This window comes from Zingiber officinale, chromosome 6B (assembly GCF_018446385.1).
Source record: "Zingiber officinale cultivar Zhangliang chromosome 6B, Zo_v1.1, whole genome shotgun sequence".
NCBI lineage: Eukaryota > Viridiplantae > Streptophyta > Magnoliopsida > Zingiberales > Zingiberaceae > Zingiber > Zingiber officinale.
In genome coordinates, this window is record NC_055996.1 from 106359520 (window position 1) to 106373282 (window position 13763).

Sequence of the window (13763 nt, forward strand, 5' to 3'; positions counted from 1 at the left end):
TCTCATTTCCTAAACTCAACTTTCAATCCTATTCTTTAACTTCACAGTTTTTTATTCTTTGAAACTTTTTCAGTGTCAAATTGTAAAATCTAAAGTCTTTTCTCAAAGGCAATCTATTCCATCTAAACAAGTCATGTTAATTTCTTTGTTCTATTCTGTCATATTTCAATTATAATCCTTTATACTGTGCATAAATTATGCACGGTCATAAAATATTATTTTTCTTAGTGATTTAGATATTGCTTATTGAGATTTTGATAGGGATTAAACTATGAGTAGCTTAGGTATTTTAAAATGTAATTATAGAGTAAAATCATCAAAATAGACGTGTTTTGAAGGTCGGCCTTTATAAGTGTGTAACCGGTTCGGTTTTTTTAATGGAAACTTGTTAAAAATAGGTATTGTCATGACTTGAATCTTGGATTTTTGAGGGAGAGCTTACATCCTACCCAACTAGATTATAACATTTTTATTATATTATTATTCTTAATAGCTGAAAGACAAATAAGAGAGAGAAAATAATTGCTTAAAAATTTATAATAATTTATTTATACTAGTAGGATTTAAAATTTAGAAAAAAGAGAAAGTAATTCTGATCTTTAGACTGGTTCTTACTATTCAAGATACTCAAACATTATAAGGGATATGCCGACTGCAGAGAAGTGTCCTTCATATATGTTTTTATAAATTTATAATTTTTAGACATTTTTAAAAATATTAATAATCTTAAATTGTAACAAACCATAAATCAGTAATTCCAAACCGTGATAATCATCTTTCGACAGTTCCGAACCGTGATGGATCTAGAAAAATATTTGTTTTGTCCATGAACAAGTCAAATAAAGACAGCAAAACCACCAAACTATGATTCACGTGCTTCTTAGACTTTAGACTTCATTGGTGCCCTCACCTCAACCACCATTATCTAGGTGTTTTAGGAACAAACAGCTTGACGGGTTATCACCATCAAGCTACTACATATGCTCCTAAGCTTCACGCTATGCTCACGCATCATCAACCTAACTTATTTCTTCAAAACATCACATGTAAAATGCTGTGAATTATATCAATTTTATAATTTCAAAAAAAAAAACTCAATTCAAAATTCTAAATCTATGTAATTCAGATTATGAGTTTTTCACATATTTTTTCAAACTTTTGAATGCCTAAATACCTAATCGCTTCGAACCCATTTTTGCTTATGAAACGGCATATTGACAAGCAAACACCCAATGGAAAAAAAAAAAACAGAAAAAAAATAACAATTAGATTAATGGAACGCTATCGTCCTTTTAAGTGTTTTTCACCTCCAGATATTTTAAAATCAAACGGGCATTCAATGGTCAGATTCAGATTCCAACTTCCCAGGTCACCTTATAATCGGGCCGCCACCGCGGCTCCTCCTCGTCGAATCCGACGGCCCCCGTCGGCAGCTGGTGTTCGCCCCTCGGTCGCTGGTCCCCGGATCGCTGACGGTGTCGCCCACGATCTCCGCCAGCATCCGCTGCAGGTCCTCCAAACTATCCGGCTTCTGTAATTTATTTCAACCTTTTTAGTATTTTTCCCACTCATAGCAAACGCAAAAGAAAAAGAAGACAAAAGGTAATCGGGGAAATCAGATAGCGTATGAGACGGAACTACCTCGGATTTAACACCCTCCATCATCGCAAGCATTTCTTGCATGAAATCGGCGAATCCCTGTGCGTCCCACGAAAAACCGAGTAAAAAAAAAAAAAATCACATTTTAGGAACGAAATTATGTATTCTGTTTAGGGAAAAACCTGATCGTCGCCGTCAAGGGGGTCGTAGAGCCCGGCGTCGTACATGGCTCGCTTGCTCTTGTCAGAGAGCACTGCGCGAACACCACCGCATTGTCGGTGACGTCAGCCAAACCAGAAGCCAATAACAAGACAAAGAGAATAATACAGCAACCACTCACCGGAGTAGGCTTCCTGTATCCGTTGGAATCTCCGCTTAGCCTGACTGGCTGCGAATGCAGGCTCCTTCGCCCACCGGTCCGGGTGCCACCGCTGCCCAATCCCGCCTCAAAATCACGGATCGGACCAAGTTTACGAATAAAAACGAAGGCAACGAGGCTTACCAGAGCAAGGCGGCGGTAGGCTGCGCGGACGTCGGAGGGGGAGGCATTGCGGCGGATCCCGAGTAGGGAGTAGTAGCAGGAGACGGCAGCGGTGTCCGAACCGGCCGGGAAAGCGTCCATGGCCGGAGAGTGATCGAGATCGATGGATCGATCGGCGTTAGCTATAGCATGAGATCGAAGCAACGGCGACCGATTTGGGGAGAGAGAGACAGAAAAAAAATATCTTTTCGTTGTTCGATTTTTTTAATGAGAGAACTGGATTTTGAAGAGAACCGGTGAAGCTTCGAGAGAATTGAGGCCGCGAGATATTTTCTAGGCGAGTAACGTAAAAGCCCCTCTATTTGGAACTATTTACGATTCTAGCACCACTATTCATGTACCACTTGAATTTGGAATATTCTAAAAATTTTACTTTTTGTTTTAACTCATTTCTATTTTTTTATTTTAATCTTATTTAACGGAGATAACATGCTAATAATTATATATACTAGCGTCATACACATATGAGCTAAGCACCTTATATCAGATGGAACAATACAGAAAGAGATTTTAAGGAAGAAGAATTATCCTATCAAAAATATTTTTAATTTTTTAATATTACTCTTACTTTTATTTTTTTATAAGGACAAGACTCTAATAATTTTATAATTTTATACACTTGAGTACTTACAAAAAAAAATTAAAGTGGAGCAATTGCCCATTAAAATTATGTGGCTCCGTCCCTAGTTGTATGTGTAAATATTATATATTAACACATACGAGTAATGAATTCTTCTTTATAAGAAATTAATTTATATTTTATATTAGATATTAAACTGATTAGAATAATATTATATATAATCTTAGCCAAAAGGTTGTCCATAAATTTAGTAAGGAAATACCAGGGTGACATTCGAGAATCCCAACATTAAGTTACTGTAACAAACTCTCTCTTATAAAAAATTAATTTAATATCATACTTAATCTTAGCTAAAAAGTTAAGAAAAATATGCTTTCTAACATCATCTGCCCAAGGTATTTATAGAAGCTTCTCTGCTTGTAGTGTTACAGATTCTAAGATGTAAGACTAAAAAGAACTCTAGATTTCTAATTGATTAATGAAAAAAAATTTCAATAATACGCCACAGCGGAGTCTCGAATTTTAGATCCCTGATTAACTAATGAGAAATTTTTTTAATAATACGTCGCAGTTGAGTTTTGAACTCTAGATAACTGATTGATGTGTTTATAGAAATTACTAATAAACCTTAGAATTATTTTTGGTGTGAATAAAAAAAGGACATTAACGTAATTCTATTTTAGGCTTCACCAAAGTTTTAGTAAAGGGGATCGATTCTTAATTTATACTAGTGATCGTACACCCATATTACGTGAGCTAGGCCCCTTATACCAGGGGAAAGAGAATTGACCTATGAAAAATGGTTTTAATTTTTGAAAAAGGTATTATATACCTTCAGGGGTACATATAAAAAATTGAGATGAGATAACTATCCCATGAAAGTTATACGTGGTTCTGCCCCTGGTTGCGTATGTAATATAATACATGAACACGTAAGGATAACGAACTCTCCTTAATAAAAAAATTAATTTAATTCTTTATATCAGATATTAAACTAACAAGAACAAATACTATATTTAATCTTAGCCAAAAGATCTCTCATAAATTGAGTAATGGTGTGCCAAACTCATATAATAGTGCAATGCTAGGGTAATGCTCAAGAATCGCAATAACAAGCTACTATAACAAACTCCCATTATAAAAATTTAATTTAATTTAATATCATACTTGATTACTTGATCTTAGCTAAAAAGCTAAAAAAATATATATTTTCTAACATCGCCGGCCTAAGGTATTTATAGAAGTTTCTCTACTCGCAGTGTTACCAATTCTAAGATGTGAGACTAAAGAAGACTCTAGATTTCTAATTGATCAATGAGAAAAATTCTCAATAATACGCCTTGAGTATCAAATTCTATATCACTGATATATATATATATATATATATATATATATATATTATGGATCATTCCCTGCGGAACAGTCCGTAATAAATTTTTCGAGGCGCCTAGAATTAATCCAGGCACCTCGAATCGATTTTTTTTTTTGTTTAATTGTTGGCTGAGGCACTTGGATTAAATCCTAACGCCTTAATTCTTTTATTTATTTATTTTTAAAATTTTAAAAATAAAAAAATTCTCTAAAACTTACTTATAAATTATACCCCATGAGCATCTAAAATTATTTTTTTTGAACAGTACTATAATCCAAAAGGGAAGTCTGAATCCTAGAGGAAAATCTTATTAGCTTAAACCAATTAAAACTCAACCCATAAATTATAAAATCTTAAACCCTAAATACATATAATATAATTGTGAACATCTAAAATTTTTAATCTGGAACACTATAACCCAAAAGAGAAGCCTGAATCCTAGAAGGAAAATCTTATTGACTTAAACCCGTTATAACCTAACTCCTAAATCCTAAAATTTTGAACTCTAAATACATATAATATATCCCAAAATAAAATTTAAAAAAAAATACTAAGGGAGTCCAGGCGCCTGAACTATTTACCCACGGGTGTTTGGATTAATTCTAGGTGCCCCGAGTCTAGTACAGAAAAGTCCGCATGCTAAGATCCACAAGATATATATATATATATATATATATATATATATATATATATATATATATATATATATACAGGATTGATATCTTGCGCACCCGCACAGTGCGCGACTGTGCGCGCGCAGGATATCAATCAGTTTTTTTATTTTTTTGATTTTTTTTAATATTTTAAATTAAGAAAATCAATTAAAAAAATAAACATTTCCTTATATAAATTTCTAATACATTAATATATCCCCTCAACATATTACAATACTCAATAAATACTTAAATTAATTTTATTTATTTATTTTTTAAATCAAAACTATAACCTAATTGGGAAGCCTGAACCCTATAGGTAAAATCTAAAAAAAAATAGCTTTGATACTATAACCCAAAGCCTGAACCCTAGAGGTAAAATCTAAAAAAAATAACTTTGATACTATAACCCAAAGCCTGAACGCTAGAGGTAAAATCTAAAAAAAATAGCTTTGATACTATAACCCAAAGCCTGAACCCTAGAGGTAAAATCTAAAAAAAATAACTTTGATACTATAACCCAAAGCTTGAACCCTAGAGGTAAAATCTAAAAAAAAATAGCTTTGATACTATAACCCAAAGCCTGAACCCTAAATAGCTTTGATACTATAACCCAAAATCTGAACCCTAGAGGTAAAATCTAAAAAAAAAAAAATCTTTGATACTATAACCTAAAGCCTGAACTCTAGAAATAAATTTTTTAAAAATATTTTAATTATTTTTTTAATTCAAAATTTTTTTAAAAAAATTAAAATCAGTGATATCCTGTGCGCGCGCACAGTCGCGCACTGTGCGAGCGCGCAGGATACATACATACATATATATATATATATATATATATACTTGATAGGCTTCACACTCGGTGCATGATCCCGTTCGTGATTCACTTAGACTTTTGAGAGTTTGGATTACTTTCAAATGCCTTGCATACTTGTCGGGCACGAGAGTCGAACATGAAATCGAGCAGTATAACAAATTCTTTTATATATAATAGTTATCGCACACACGCATTGCATGTGTAATATAATATATAAATACACTTATATTAATGCGTAGGTCCATAAATTAGACTTGGTAAGGGTACGTTAGACTATGCAATAATACAATGCAAGAGTGACGCTCATAAACCTCAACATTAAGCTACTATAATGGACTCTCCCTCATAAAAATTTAATTTAATTTTTTATATCAGATATTAAACTAATAAAAACAGAAACTATACTTAATCTTAGACAGGGATGTAACCAGAATCTAAATTTACCTGGGGCTGATCATCGAGATATAATAAATTAATTGATTCAAAAATATAAACAAAAAATGATTATTAATTTTTCAAAATTATATTATAGAATAATAGTATCTAATATTCAATACAATCAAAATTAAAGCATAGAGCAAAAAATGCTATTGAAATTGTGCTCTTCAATTTTTTTTAGAATCAAACTCATTAATTATTATATCATTGTCAATTTTTTAAACCAACTCCCATTCAACAAACTCACTAAATAAAACTAATCAAATTAATTAATAAATCTGTTAATAAATTTAATCAATTTATTAAAATAAAAAATATTAGTTGACTCATACAGATAATATCAAAAGAAAATATACCTACGACAATGGTCGTACCGATATCGTGTGCTATTACAGAGAAGGGATGTCGCGCTTGTATTCGTCGAGTTATTGATGAACACCAGTATAGGACATGAATATAAAATATCATGTGAATGATAATGTAAAGATCTTCAAGAAATTGAGAGATTATGTCGCCGAGAAAGGAGCTTGATCGCTCGAAGGAAATCCATTCTAAAAATAAATAGATCTACTCGAGCCTAGTGACAGAAAAAGAGGATCAAAATTAAAATCTTTCGCACCTACGACTTTGCGAATAAGAGGAAAAACAAGGAGGTAAGGGGATGGCGACACTTGTGGCTCTGTGGATAAGAGGAAAAATAAGAGGTAGCATACGTGGAGTTTATAAAATTTTAATTTAATTAAAATTCCTAATAAATTGAGTTGTGTTTTGAAAATTTAATTAAAAAAAATCAAAAATTTTGATTTAATGGAAAGTGCATGTGGGAAAACAGGAAATAATTAAGGAAAAAAAGTATAGGGATGATTTTTTTTTATTTTTCTAAAGTTGGTAGGGTTGGAGCCCACCCTAGCTCCAATGTGGCTCTGCCCATGATCTTAGCCAAAAGGCCAAGAAACGTATGCTTTATAACGTCGCTAATCTAAGATATTTATAGAAGCTTCTTCGCTCACGATGTTACGAATCATAATATGTAAACTAAAGACAACCATGACAGTGTATATTTTTTATATAAAAACCAACCAGAAAATATTACTAATAAATCTTAAAATTATTTTCAGTATAAAAAAGTAAAAAAAAACATTAACGTAATTTAATTTTGGGCTTCACCAAAATTATTTATTGAAGAATCTAGATTCTTAATTAAATAGTAAAATATATATGTAAATTCGATACCCTTCTCACCTCTCGTACGTAGGTGATCTACTAGGTGCCCATGTTGCAACATTGACTCCTGACTGCCATGTGGGCGTGCCCCCTCAAGTGAGCACATGTGGGTGTGTAGCAGATCAACACCCTATATATGTATATAATTTGTTATCCTGCACCCATTTATAGGCAACCCTGAACAACTAGTGTTATTTAATTTTTTTACAATTTAGGATTTAAGGTACAGTTTTTATTGGAAGCCTGTGATAATTTTGATGTGATTAACTAAGTTAAAGTTAGGTCTTGTGTATTTGATCCTTGTGTCTAAGTGTGCAGGAGCTTAGGAACACAAGAAGTCGAGCGGAAGACATAACTAGCGAGAAGGATGGTACGGGAAGGGAGCCGACGAGCTCGGTGCATCTGAGGGATAAGGTGCTACGGAAAAGTACACCGGTGGACGAGAATAACGTACACGACGTTCGAGGGACGAGAAGCCGGGGAAGAAGCCTGCTCGAGGAGAAGGCCGAAAATTGAATTCGGATGAACCCTATTCAGGATGGACTAAATCACCCAGGTGAATGGAACAACGAAAAATCTAAAAGGGAGCTGCGGAGCAGCTGGAGGCAACCTCAATAGGGATTAAAGGTGCCTCCACGCCTTTTAGTGGGAAGGCGCCTTTAACAGGGTTGAAGGCGCCTTCAACCCACCATGGAACGTTGCATAGGATAATGTGTTGGGGTTGCAAACATAGTCCCAAATTTAAAACACATGTAAAAAATCATGAGTTTATAAGAGAAAAGATATCTCCATTGACATGAGGCTTTTTGGGGAGAGTCCAAGAGCAAAACCATGAGGGCTTAGGCCCAAAGTGGACAATATCATACCATTGTAGAGATATCTAAATTCTTTTCGATCCTACAATTGGGACTGTGCACAAGAGCTATGATCTGATTGAGCCATGTGGGTATTATTAGGACCTTTGTGCCCGCTAGAGGGGGTGAATAGTGGTTCGTCGCGCTTGCATTGGTTTGCTTCTTCTTGATGATGTGCAGCGGAAAACTATGAAACCACTCCTTTGCGGTAGCTACCGAAGGCAGAGAAGCCTTACAAGCTCACAATACAACAAGAATATAAAGAGAAGCAAATACAAGGGAAATCTTACAAGATTTGTACAATAAATCCTAACCCTAAGTTCTTCTTCTTGTTGCAACTCGCCTCTTAACTTGGACGTGCCTCCAAGAACCTTCAAGACTGGCGGAGAGAGCTGTGGAGAAGTCGTTGTGAAAGTCGCAGAAGAATCGCAGGAAAGAACACAAAGTTCTACGGAGAAAATGCTCCGCCCAGACTTTAAACAGTGCTCCTAATCAATCCAATTCATCTCCAATCGATTGCCACGTCAGCACCGCTTCATCGTAGTCGTCCATCGCTTGTTTCCTGCGTAACGGTCGAATCCCAATCGATCGACCGATCGATTGGGAACATCTAAATCGATCGGTGGATCGATTCAAAAGCGTTCTGTGTTCTCGCGATCGCGCGAGAACTCCCCTGCCCAATCGATCGACCAATCGATTGGGCAGCTCCCAATCGATCGCTCGATTGATTAGGAAAGCTTTTGTGCTCGCGATTTCACATCCCAATCGATCGACTGATCGATTGGACCCTAGTTCATTGATCTCCTGATCGATTGACCAACTTGGACTTGACTCAAACTCAAGTCCAAAGCCTCCAACCCAACTCTCGGTCAACTGTGACCTATTGGGTCTCCGTGCCTAGTATTTGGCCACACCCGACCAACCTCGAACTAACCTTCTAGCCTCCTCCATCAGCCTTGCGTCCCTCGGATATCTCCCATCATTCACGCCTTGCCTTCAGGAGCTTCCTTCGGCCTCATCCTAGTTGTCGGATTATACCACCACACTCGATTAACCTCAAACTAGCCTTCTAGCCTCCTTCATCAGCCTTGCGTCCCTCGGATATCTCTCCATCCTTCACGCCTTGCCTTCAAGAGCTTCCTTCGGCCTCATCCTAGTTATCGAGTTCTCTTTGCCAAGTCACACTAGGACTTATCTTGCCAAGATCACATGCTTGGACTTACAACCTGTGCCAAGATCACATTTGGACTTTCCAATTGCTTGGCTCCTCGCCAGGACTTTCTCACTTGCCAAGATCACACTTAGACTTTCCACCCTTTGCCAAGATCACACTTGGACTTTCCAATTGCCTAGCTTCTCACCAGGACTTTCTCCTTTGCCAAGATCACACTTGGACTTTCCAATTTGCCTAACCTCCAGTTAGGACTTCCACCACTGCCTAAACTCCAGTTAGGACTTCCACCACTGCCTAAACTCCAGTTAGGACTTCCACCACTGCCTAAACTCCAGTTAGGACTTCCATACGCCTAACCTCCAGTTAGGACTTCCATACGCCTGACCTCCAGTTAGGACTTTACATATGCCTAACCTCCAGTTAGGACTTCCATACGCCTAACCTCTAGTTAGGACTTTCCCAGTCAAGTCTCCTGTCAACCTTGACTTACTTGACTTGTATTCTCATCAACCTGGTCAACCCTTTGACCATCTCCACACCCGGACGATTGCCCTAGCAATCTCCATATATTTCCAAACATCAAAACTTAAACCCCGACTCAAGCTTGACTCAACTCAAGCTTAGTCAAACTGGTCAAACTTGACCAAAGGAAATTGTCCCAACAGGTATAATATTGACCTCGAATAAAGAAGGGGGGCTCCTATGTTCGGATCAAGAGGACCATACACCAGGCAAGAAGTCCTAGTTGCGGCTAGACAAGGAAGTCCTAGTAGGTCGGGTGGACCGAGGGGCAGGAAGACCTGGTGGGTCGAGAATCGGACGTGGGAAGCCTGTGGTCCTTTATTTGAGGGGGAATTGTTGGGGTTGTAAAGTTGCAAACATAGTCCCACATTGAAAACACATGGAAAAGATCATGAGTTTGTAAGAGAAAAGATATCTCCATTGGCATGAGGCATTTTGGGGAGAGCCCAAGAGTAAAATCATGAGGGCTTAGGCCCAAAGTGGACAATATCATACCATTGTGGAGATATCTAAATTTTTTTCGATCCTACATAATGTTTTATCCTCTGCAGATAAAATTCCATCTCTTGAAGGCGCCTTGAACCTCTATTGGAGATGCCTTCAAGTTACGGATAAGATTCTACAGGGGTAATAAAAAGACCCCTAGACATAGGAAATATGCATCAACTCCAGTATTCATTCCCTAGCAACTGTCTGAGTAATTAACGAGTGTAAGAGGCTTCTCCGCCTTCACTGAAGGAGATCTTTTAGAGCTTTTTCATTGTCCTTGGAATAATAACCACCTACGTTATAACTAAGTAAATCTCGTGCCTTGTCTTTTTAGTTGTTAATTTAATTTACTATCATTGTTGCTTTTAATTAAAGTTGAAAGAATGGAAAGGGTGTTGTTTTTTGTTGATAGGCAATTCATCCTCTCTTATCAGCCACCAGTAGCCCAACAATTGGTATCAAAGCCAAGTTGCCTCAGAAGGACTAATCACCGAATGAAGCACTGAAACGATGGCTGGACTGACGATCTTCCCACCAAAGTTTGAGGGAGAATTTACGTCTTGGAAGAAATACATGGAGGTATTTTTCAAAACTGATTTGAAATACTGTTAATCCTTAAATATAGTTTTGTAATTCCTAAAAACTCCTAAGGAAATGAAAAGGAAGAACATCAATGGACCAAGAAGGAGCAAGCATACTTCGTAACGAACGGAAGAGCCGAGTTCCACCTACTCAGCGTACTTCCACCCCAGGAAGTAAATCGGATCGGAGATTACGAATCATCAAAGGAACTTTGGGAGAAGTTCTTGGAGCTGCACGAAGGAACTTTCGAAGTAAAGCTCGCGAGACGGGATTTACTTTAGAACCAGCTGACAAACCTCCGGATGAAGAAAGTGAAACAGTTGCACATCTGCACTCGAGGATTAGAGAACTCATCACCGGACTCATAAAATCTCGGAGAAAAGGTAACGAATCGAGATTCATTAAGGTATACTTTGAATGCATTTCCTAGGACACCCGAGTGGACAACTTTAGTCAATTCATTTTACATATTTAAAGACCTCGAAATTAGTTAATTAGAAAGTCTTTTTTCCACTTTTGAACTTCACGAATCAAGATGTGTAGACTTGCGTAACAAAGGAGAAAAGAAAACCCAAAACATAGCACTAAAAGCCAACCAAAAGGGCGAATCATATTCAGACTCTAAAACATCCATCGATGCAAATGAAGCAACACTATTGGTAAGGAAATTTAATAAATTTATTAGATCTAATAAATTTAATTCACAGACGAAAAGGGACTATCGGAATAAAAGGAAGGGTCGATGCTACAACTGCAATGAAAAAGGGCACATTAAGGATGACTGCCCCAAACTAAAGAAGAAGGAGAATGACAAGGGCAACAGAATAAAGAACAAGAATTTGAAGACCATATGGGATGAATCGTCGTCCTCTGAATCTGAGATCGAAGCTTATGCCGGACTAACTCTACTGGCTGACCACCAAGAAAAAGATGAAAGTAGCTCAGAAATGAGCATCAATGAAGGGGGAGGATCATCAGAGGAAAGCTCCGATGAAGGGGGAGCATTAGTTCACGAAGTAAGTGAGGTACATGCTCTTTCACCGGAACAATCTTTCCAATTTATCAAAATGCTTTCTAAAAATTTATGCAAATTAAAAAAAATGGAAATACTGATTTGAAAAGACAATTAGCCAAGGCATGGTCATTAGAATTATTTGATAGTTTAAAGTCAGAAAATGGAAAATTAAAATTAAAAATAGAATTATTCAAACAAAATTCTGCATGCACAAATACCTATAATCATTCAAATGTTAGACCTATCAGTAGCCTAAAATGATATTTACGATTTAACAAGGGTCAACTTAGAAAAATCTCTAGAAGTTATATACTCCCCAAATTTTTAATTAACCCAATAGAAAGAAACCTATATTGGATTTTCAAATCGAATTTGGATTGAATTTTCTTTTGAGCTTTCAGAGAGAAAATTAAATGTTTAATTTCTTTAAGAGGCTTTGTCTAGAAAGTGGTTGTTGCTCCAATAACCAAGAAGGTCTAGTGCCTCGCTATAGTCTCGAAGCCAATTAATGAAATAAATGTTTAATAAACTAACTATTAAGCATTTAAATTAACTAATGTTTTCAATGTTTATAAAAATTCTATTAGAAATTATTTAGAAATTTTTTATTATTTCATCACTTATATTTTTTAACCGTTAGAAATTTTTGAGCTTACACCTTAATATTTTTCTGAACTTTTTTTTTCCTTAGACTTTTTAATGAAACCCATTTTTTAATGTGATCAAAAGGGGGAGAAGGAAGAACAAGTCTAGGGGGAGGGTACTTGCAAAGTTTTTGCTTAGAAAATTTTTTACTTACAAATTGTTACATGCAAATTTTTGCTTAGAAAATTTTTTCTTACTTGCAAATTTTTCCTTAGAAAAATTTTTTACTTGCAAATTTTTCCTTAGAAAAATTTTTTACTTGCAAATTTTTACTTAGAAATTTTTTTACTTATACAAATTTTTTACTTACAAATTTTTTTTTACAAAAATTAAAACTATTTTTTTGTGGTTTACCCTAACTTAACTTGGATTTGATCACATCAAAAAGGGGGAGATTGTTGGAACCCTGTGGTAGTTATGATATGATCAACCAAGTTAAAGTTAAGTCTTGTGTATTTAATCCTTGTGTCTAAGTGTGCAGGAGCTTAGGAACACAAAAAGTCGAGCGGAAGACGCAACTAGTGAGAAGGATGACACGGGAAGGGAACCAACGGGCTTGATGCATCTGAGGGATGAGGTGGTGCGGAAGAGTACATCGATGGACGAGAAGAACGTACATAACATTTGAGGGACGAGAAGCTGAGGAGGAAGCCTGCTCGAGAAGAATGTTGGTGCGGTTAGCACTAACGGTCTAACTCAGATTTTGATGAATGACAAATCAGGTTAAGTTAGGTTCGTCGTTATCTAACACTCTGATCGAGTGTGCAGGATAAGTCCAGACAGGTCGACGGGCTGATCGGATGTCTGGCACGAAGTCCAGCTAGGTCGACGGGCTGACCGGATAGCTGGCGAGAAGTCCAAGCGGGTCGACGGGCTGACCGGACGCTTGGCAAAAAGTCCAGCTAGGTCGACGGGCTGACCGGATAGCTGGCGAGAAGTCCAGACGGGTCGAAGGGTTGACCGGACGTCTGGCAGGTAAGTGAGGTAAGTCACTAGAGGGGAGTGACTGCGAGGACGCGTTCCCGGGAAGGGAACATTAGGCGTCGATCCGGCTTAGATCCATTTCGGATGTCTAAGTCGAGATCGTGACTAGATTCCGGTCTCGGAAGATGGAATCTAAGTCATACTATTTGTGCAAATTCATAAATGTGCTAACAATCTATTTTGCAGGATATATATTGCCTCGGACTAACTTTGTTTTGCAGGAAAAGGGAGTTTTCTGGAACAAGGTGGTCCGGGCGCCCGGAAAGCAAATTAC

At 36.8% G+C, this 13763-nt stretch overlaps 1 protein-coding gene and 2 pseudogenes across 1 annotated transcript; all 3 read right to left on the minus strand.

Annotated features, from left to right (window-relative positions):
* Positions 1 to 1250: 1250 nt before the first annotated feature.
* On the minus strand, positions 1251 to 2335 carry LOC121990507 (dnaJ homolog subfamily B member 7-like). The gene is made up of 5 exons (XM_042544624.1): positions 2102 to 2335; positions 1940 to 2030; positions 1782 to 1852; positions 1642 to 1698; positions 1251 to 1531 (listed from the first exon to the last, which is right to left on the minus strand). The coding sequence occupies exons 1-5, from the start codon at positions 2219 to 2221 to the stop codon at positions 1370 to 1372; spliced, it is 501 nt and encodes a 166-aa protein (XP_042400558.1). The 5' UTR covers positions 2222 to 2335; the 3' UTR covers positions 1251 to 1369.
* Positions 2336 to 3772: 1437 nt separating this feature from the next.
* Positions 3773 to 3925, minus strand: LOC121993286 (annotated as a pseudogene).
* Positions 3926 to 5820: 1895 nt separating this feature from the next.
* Positions 5821 to 5985, minus strand: LOC121993520 (annotated as a pseudogene).
* Positions 5986 to 13763: the final 7778 nt, after the last annotated feature.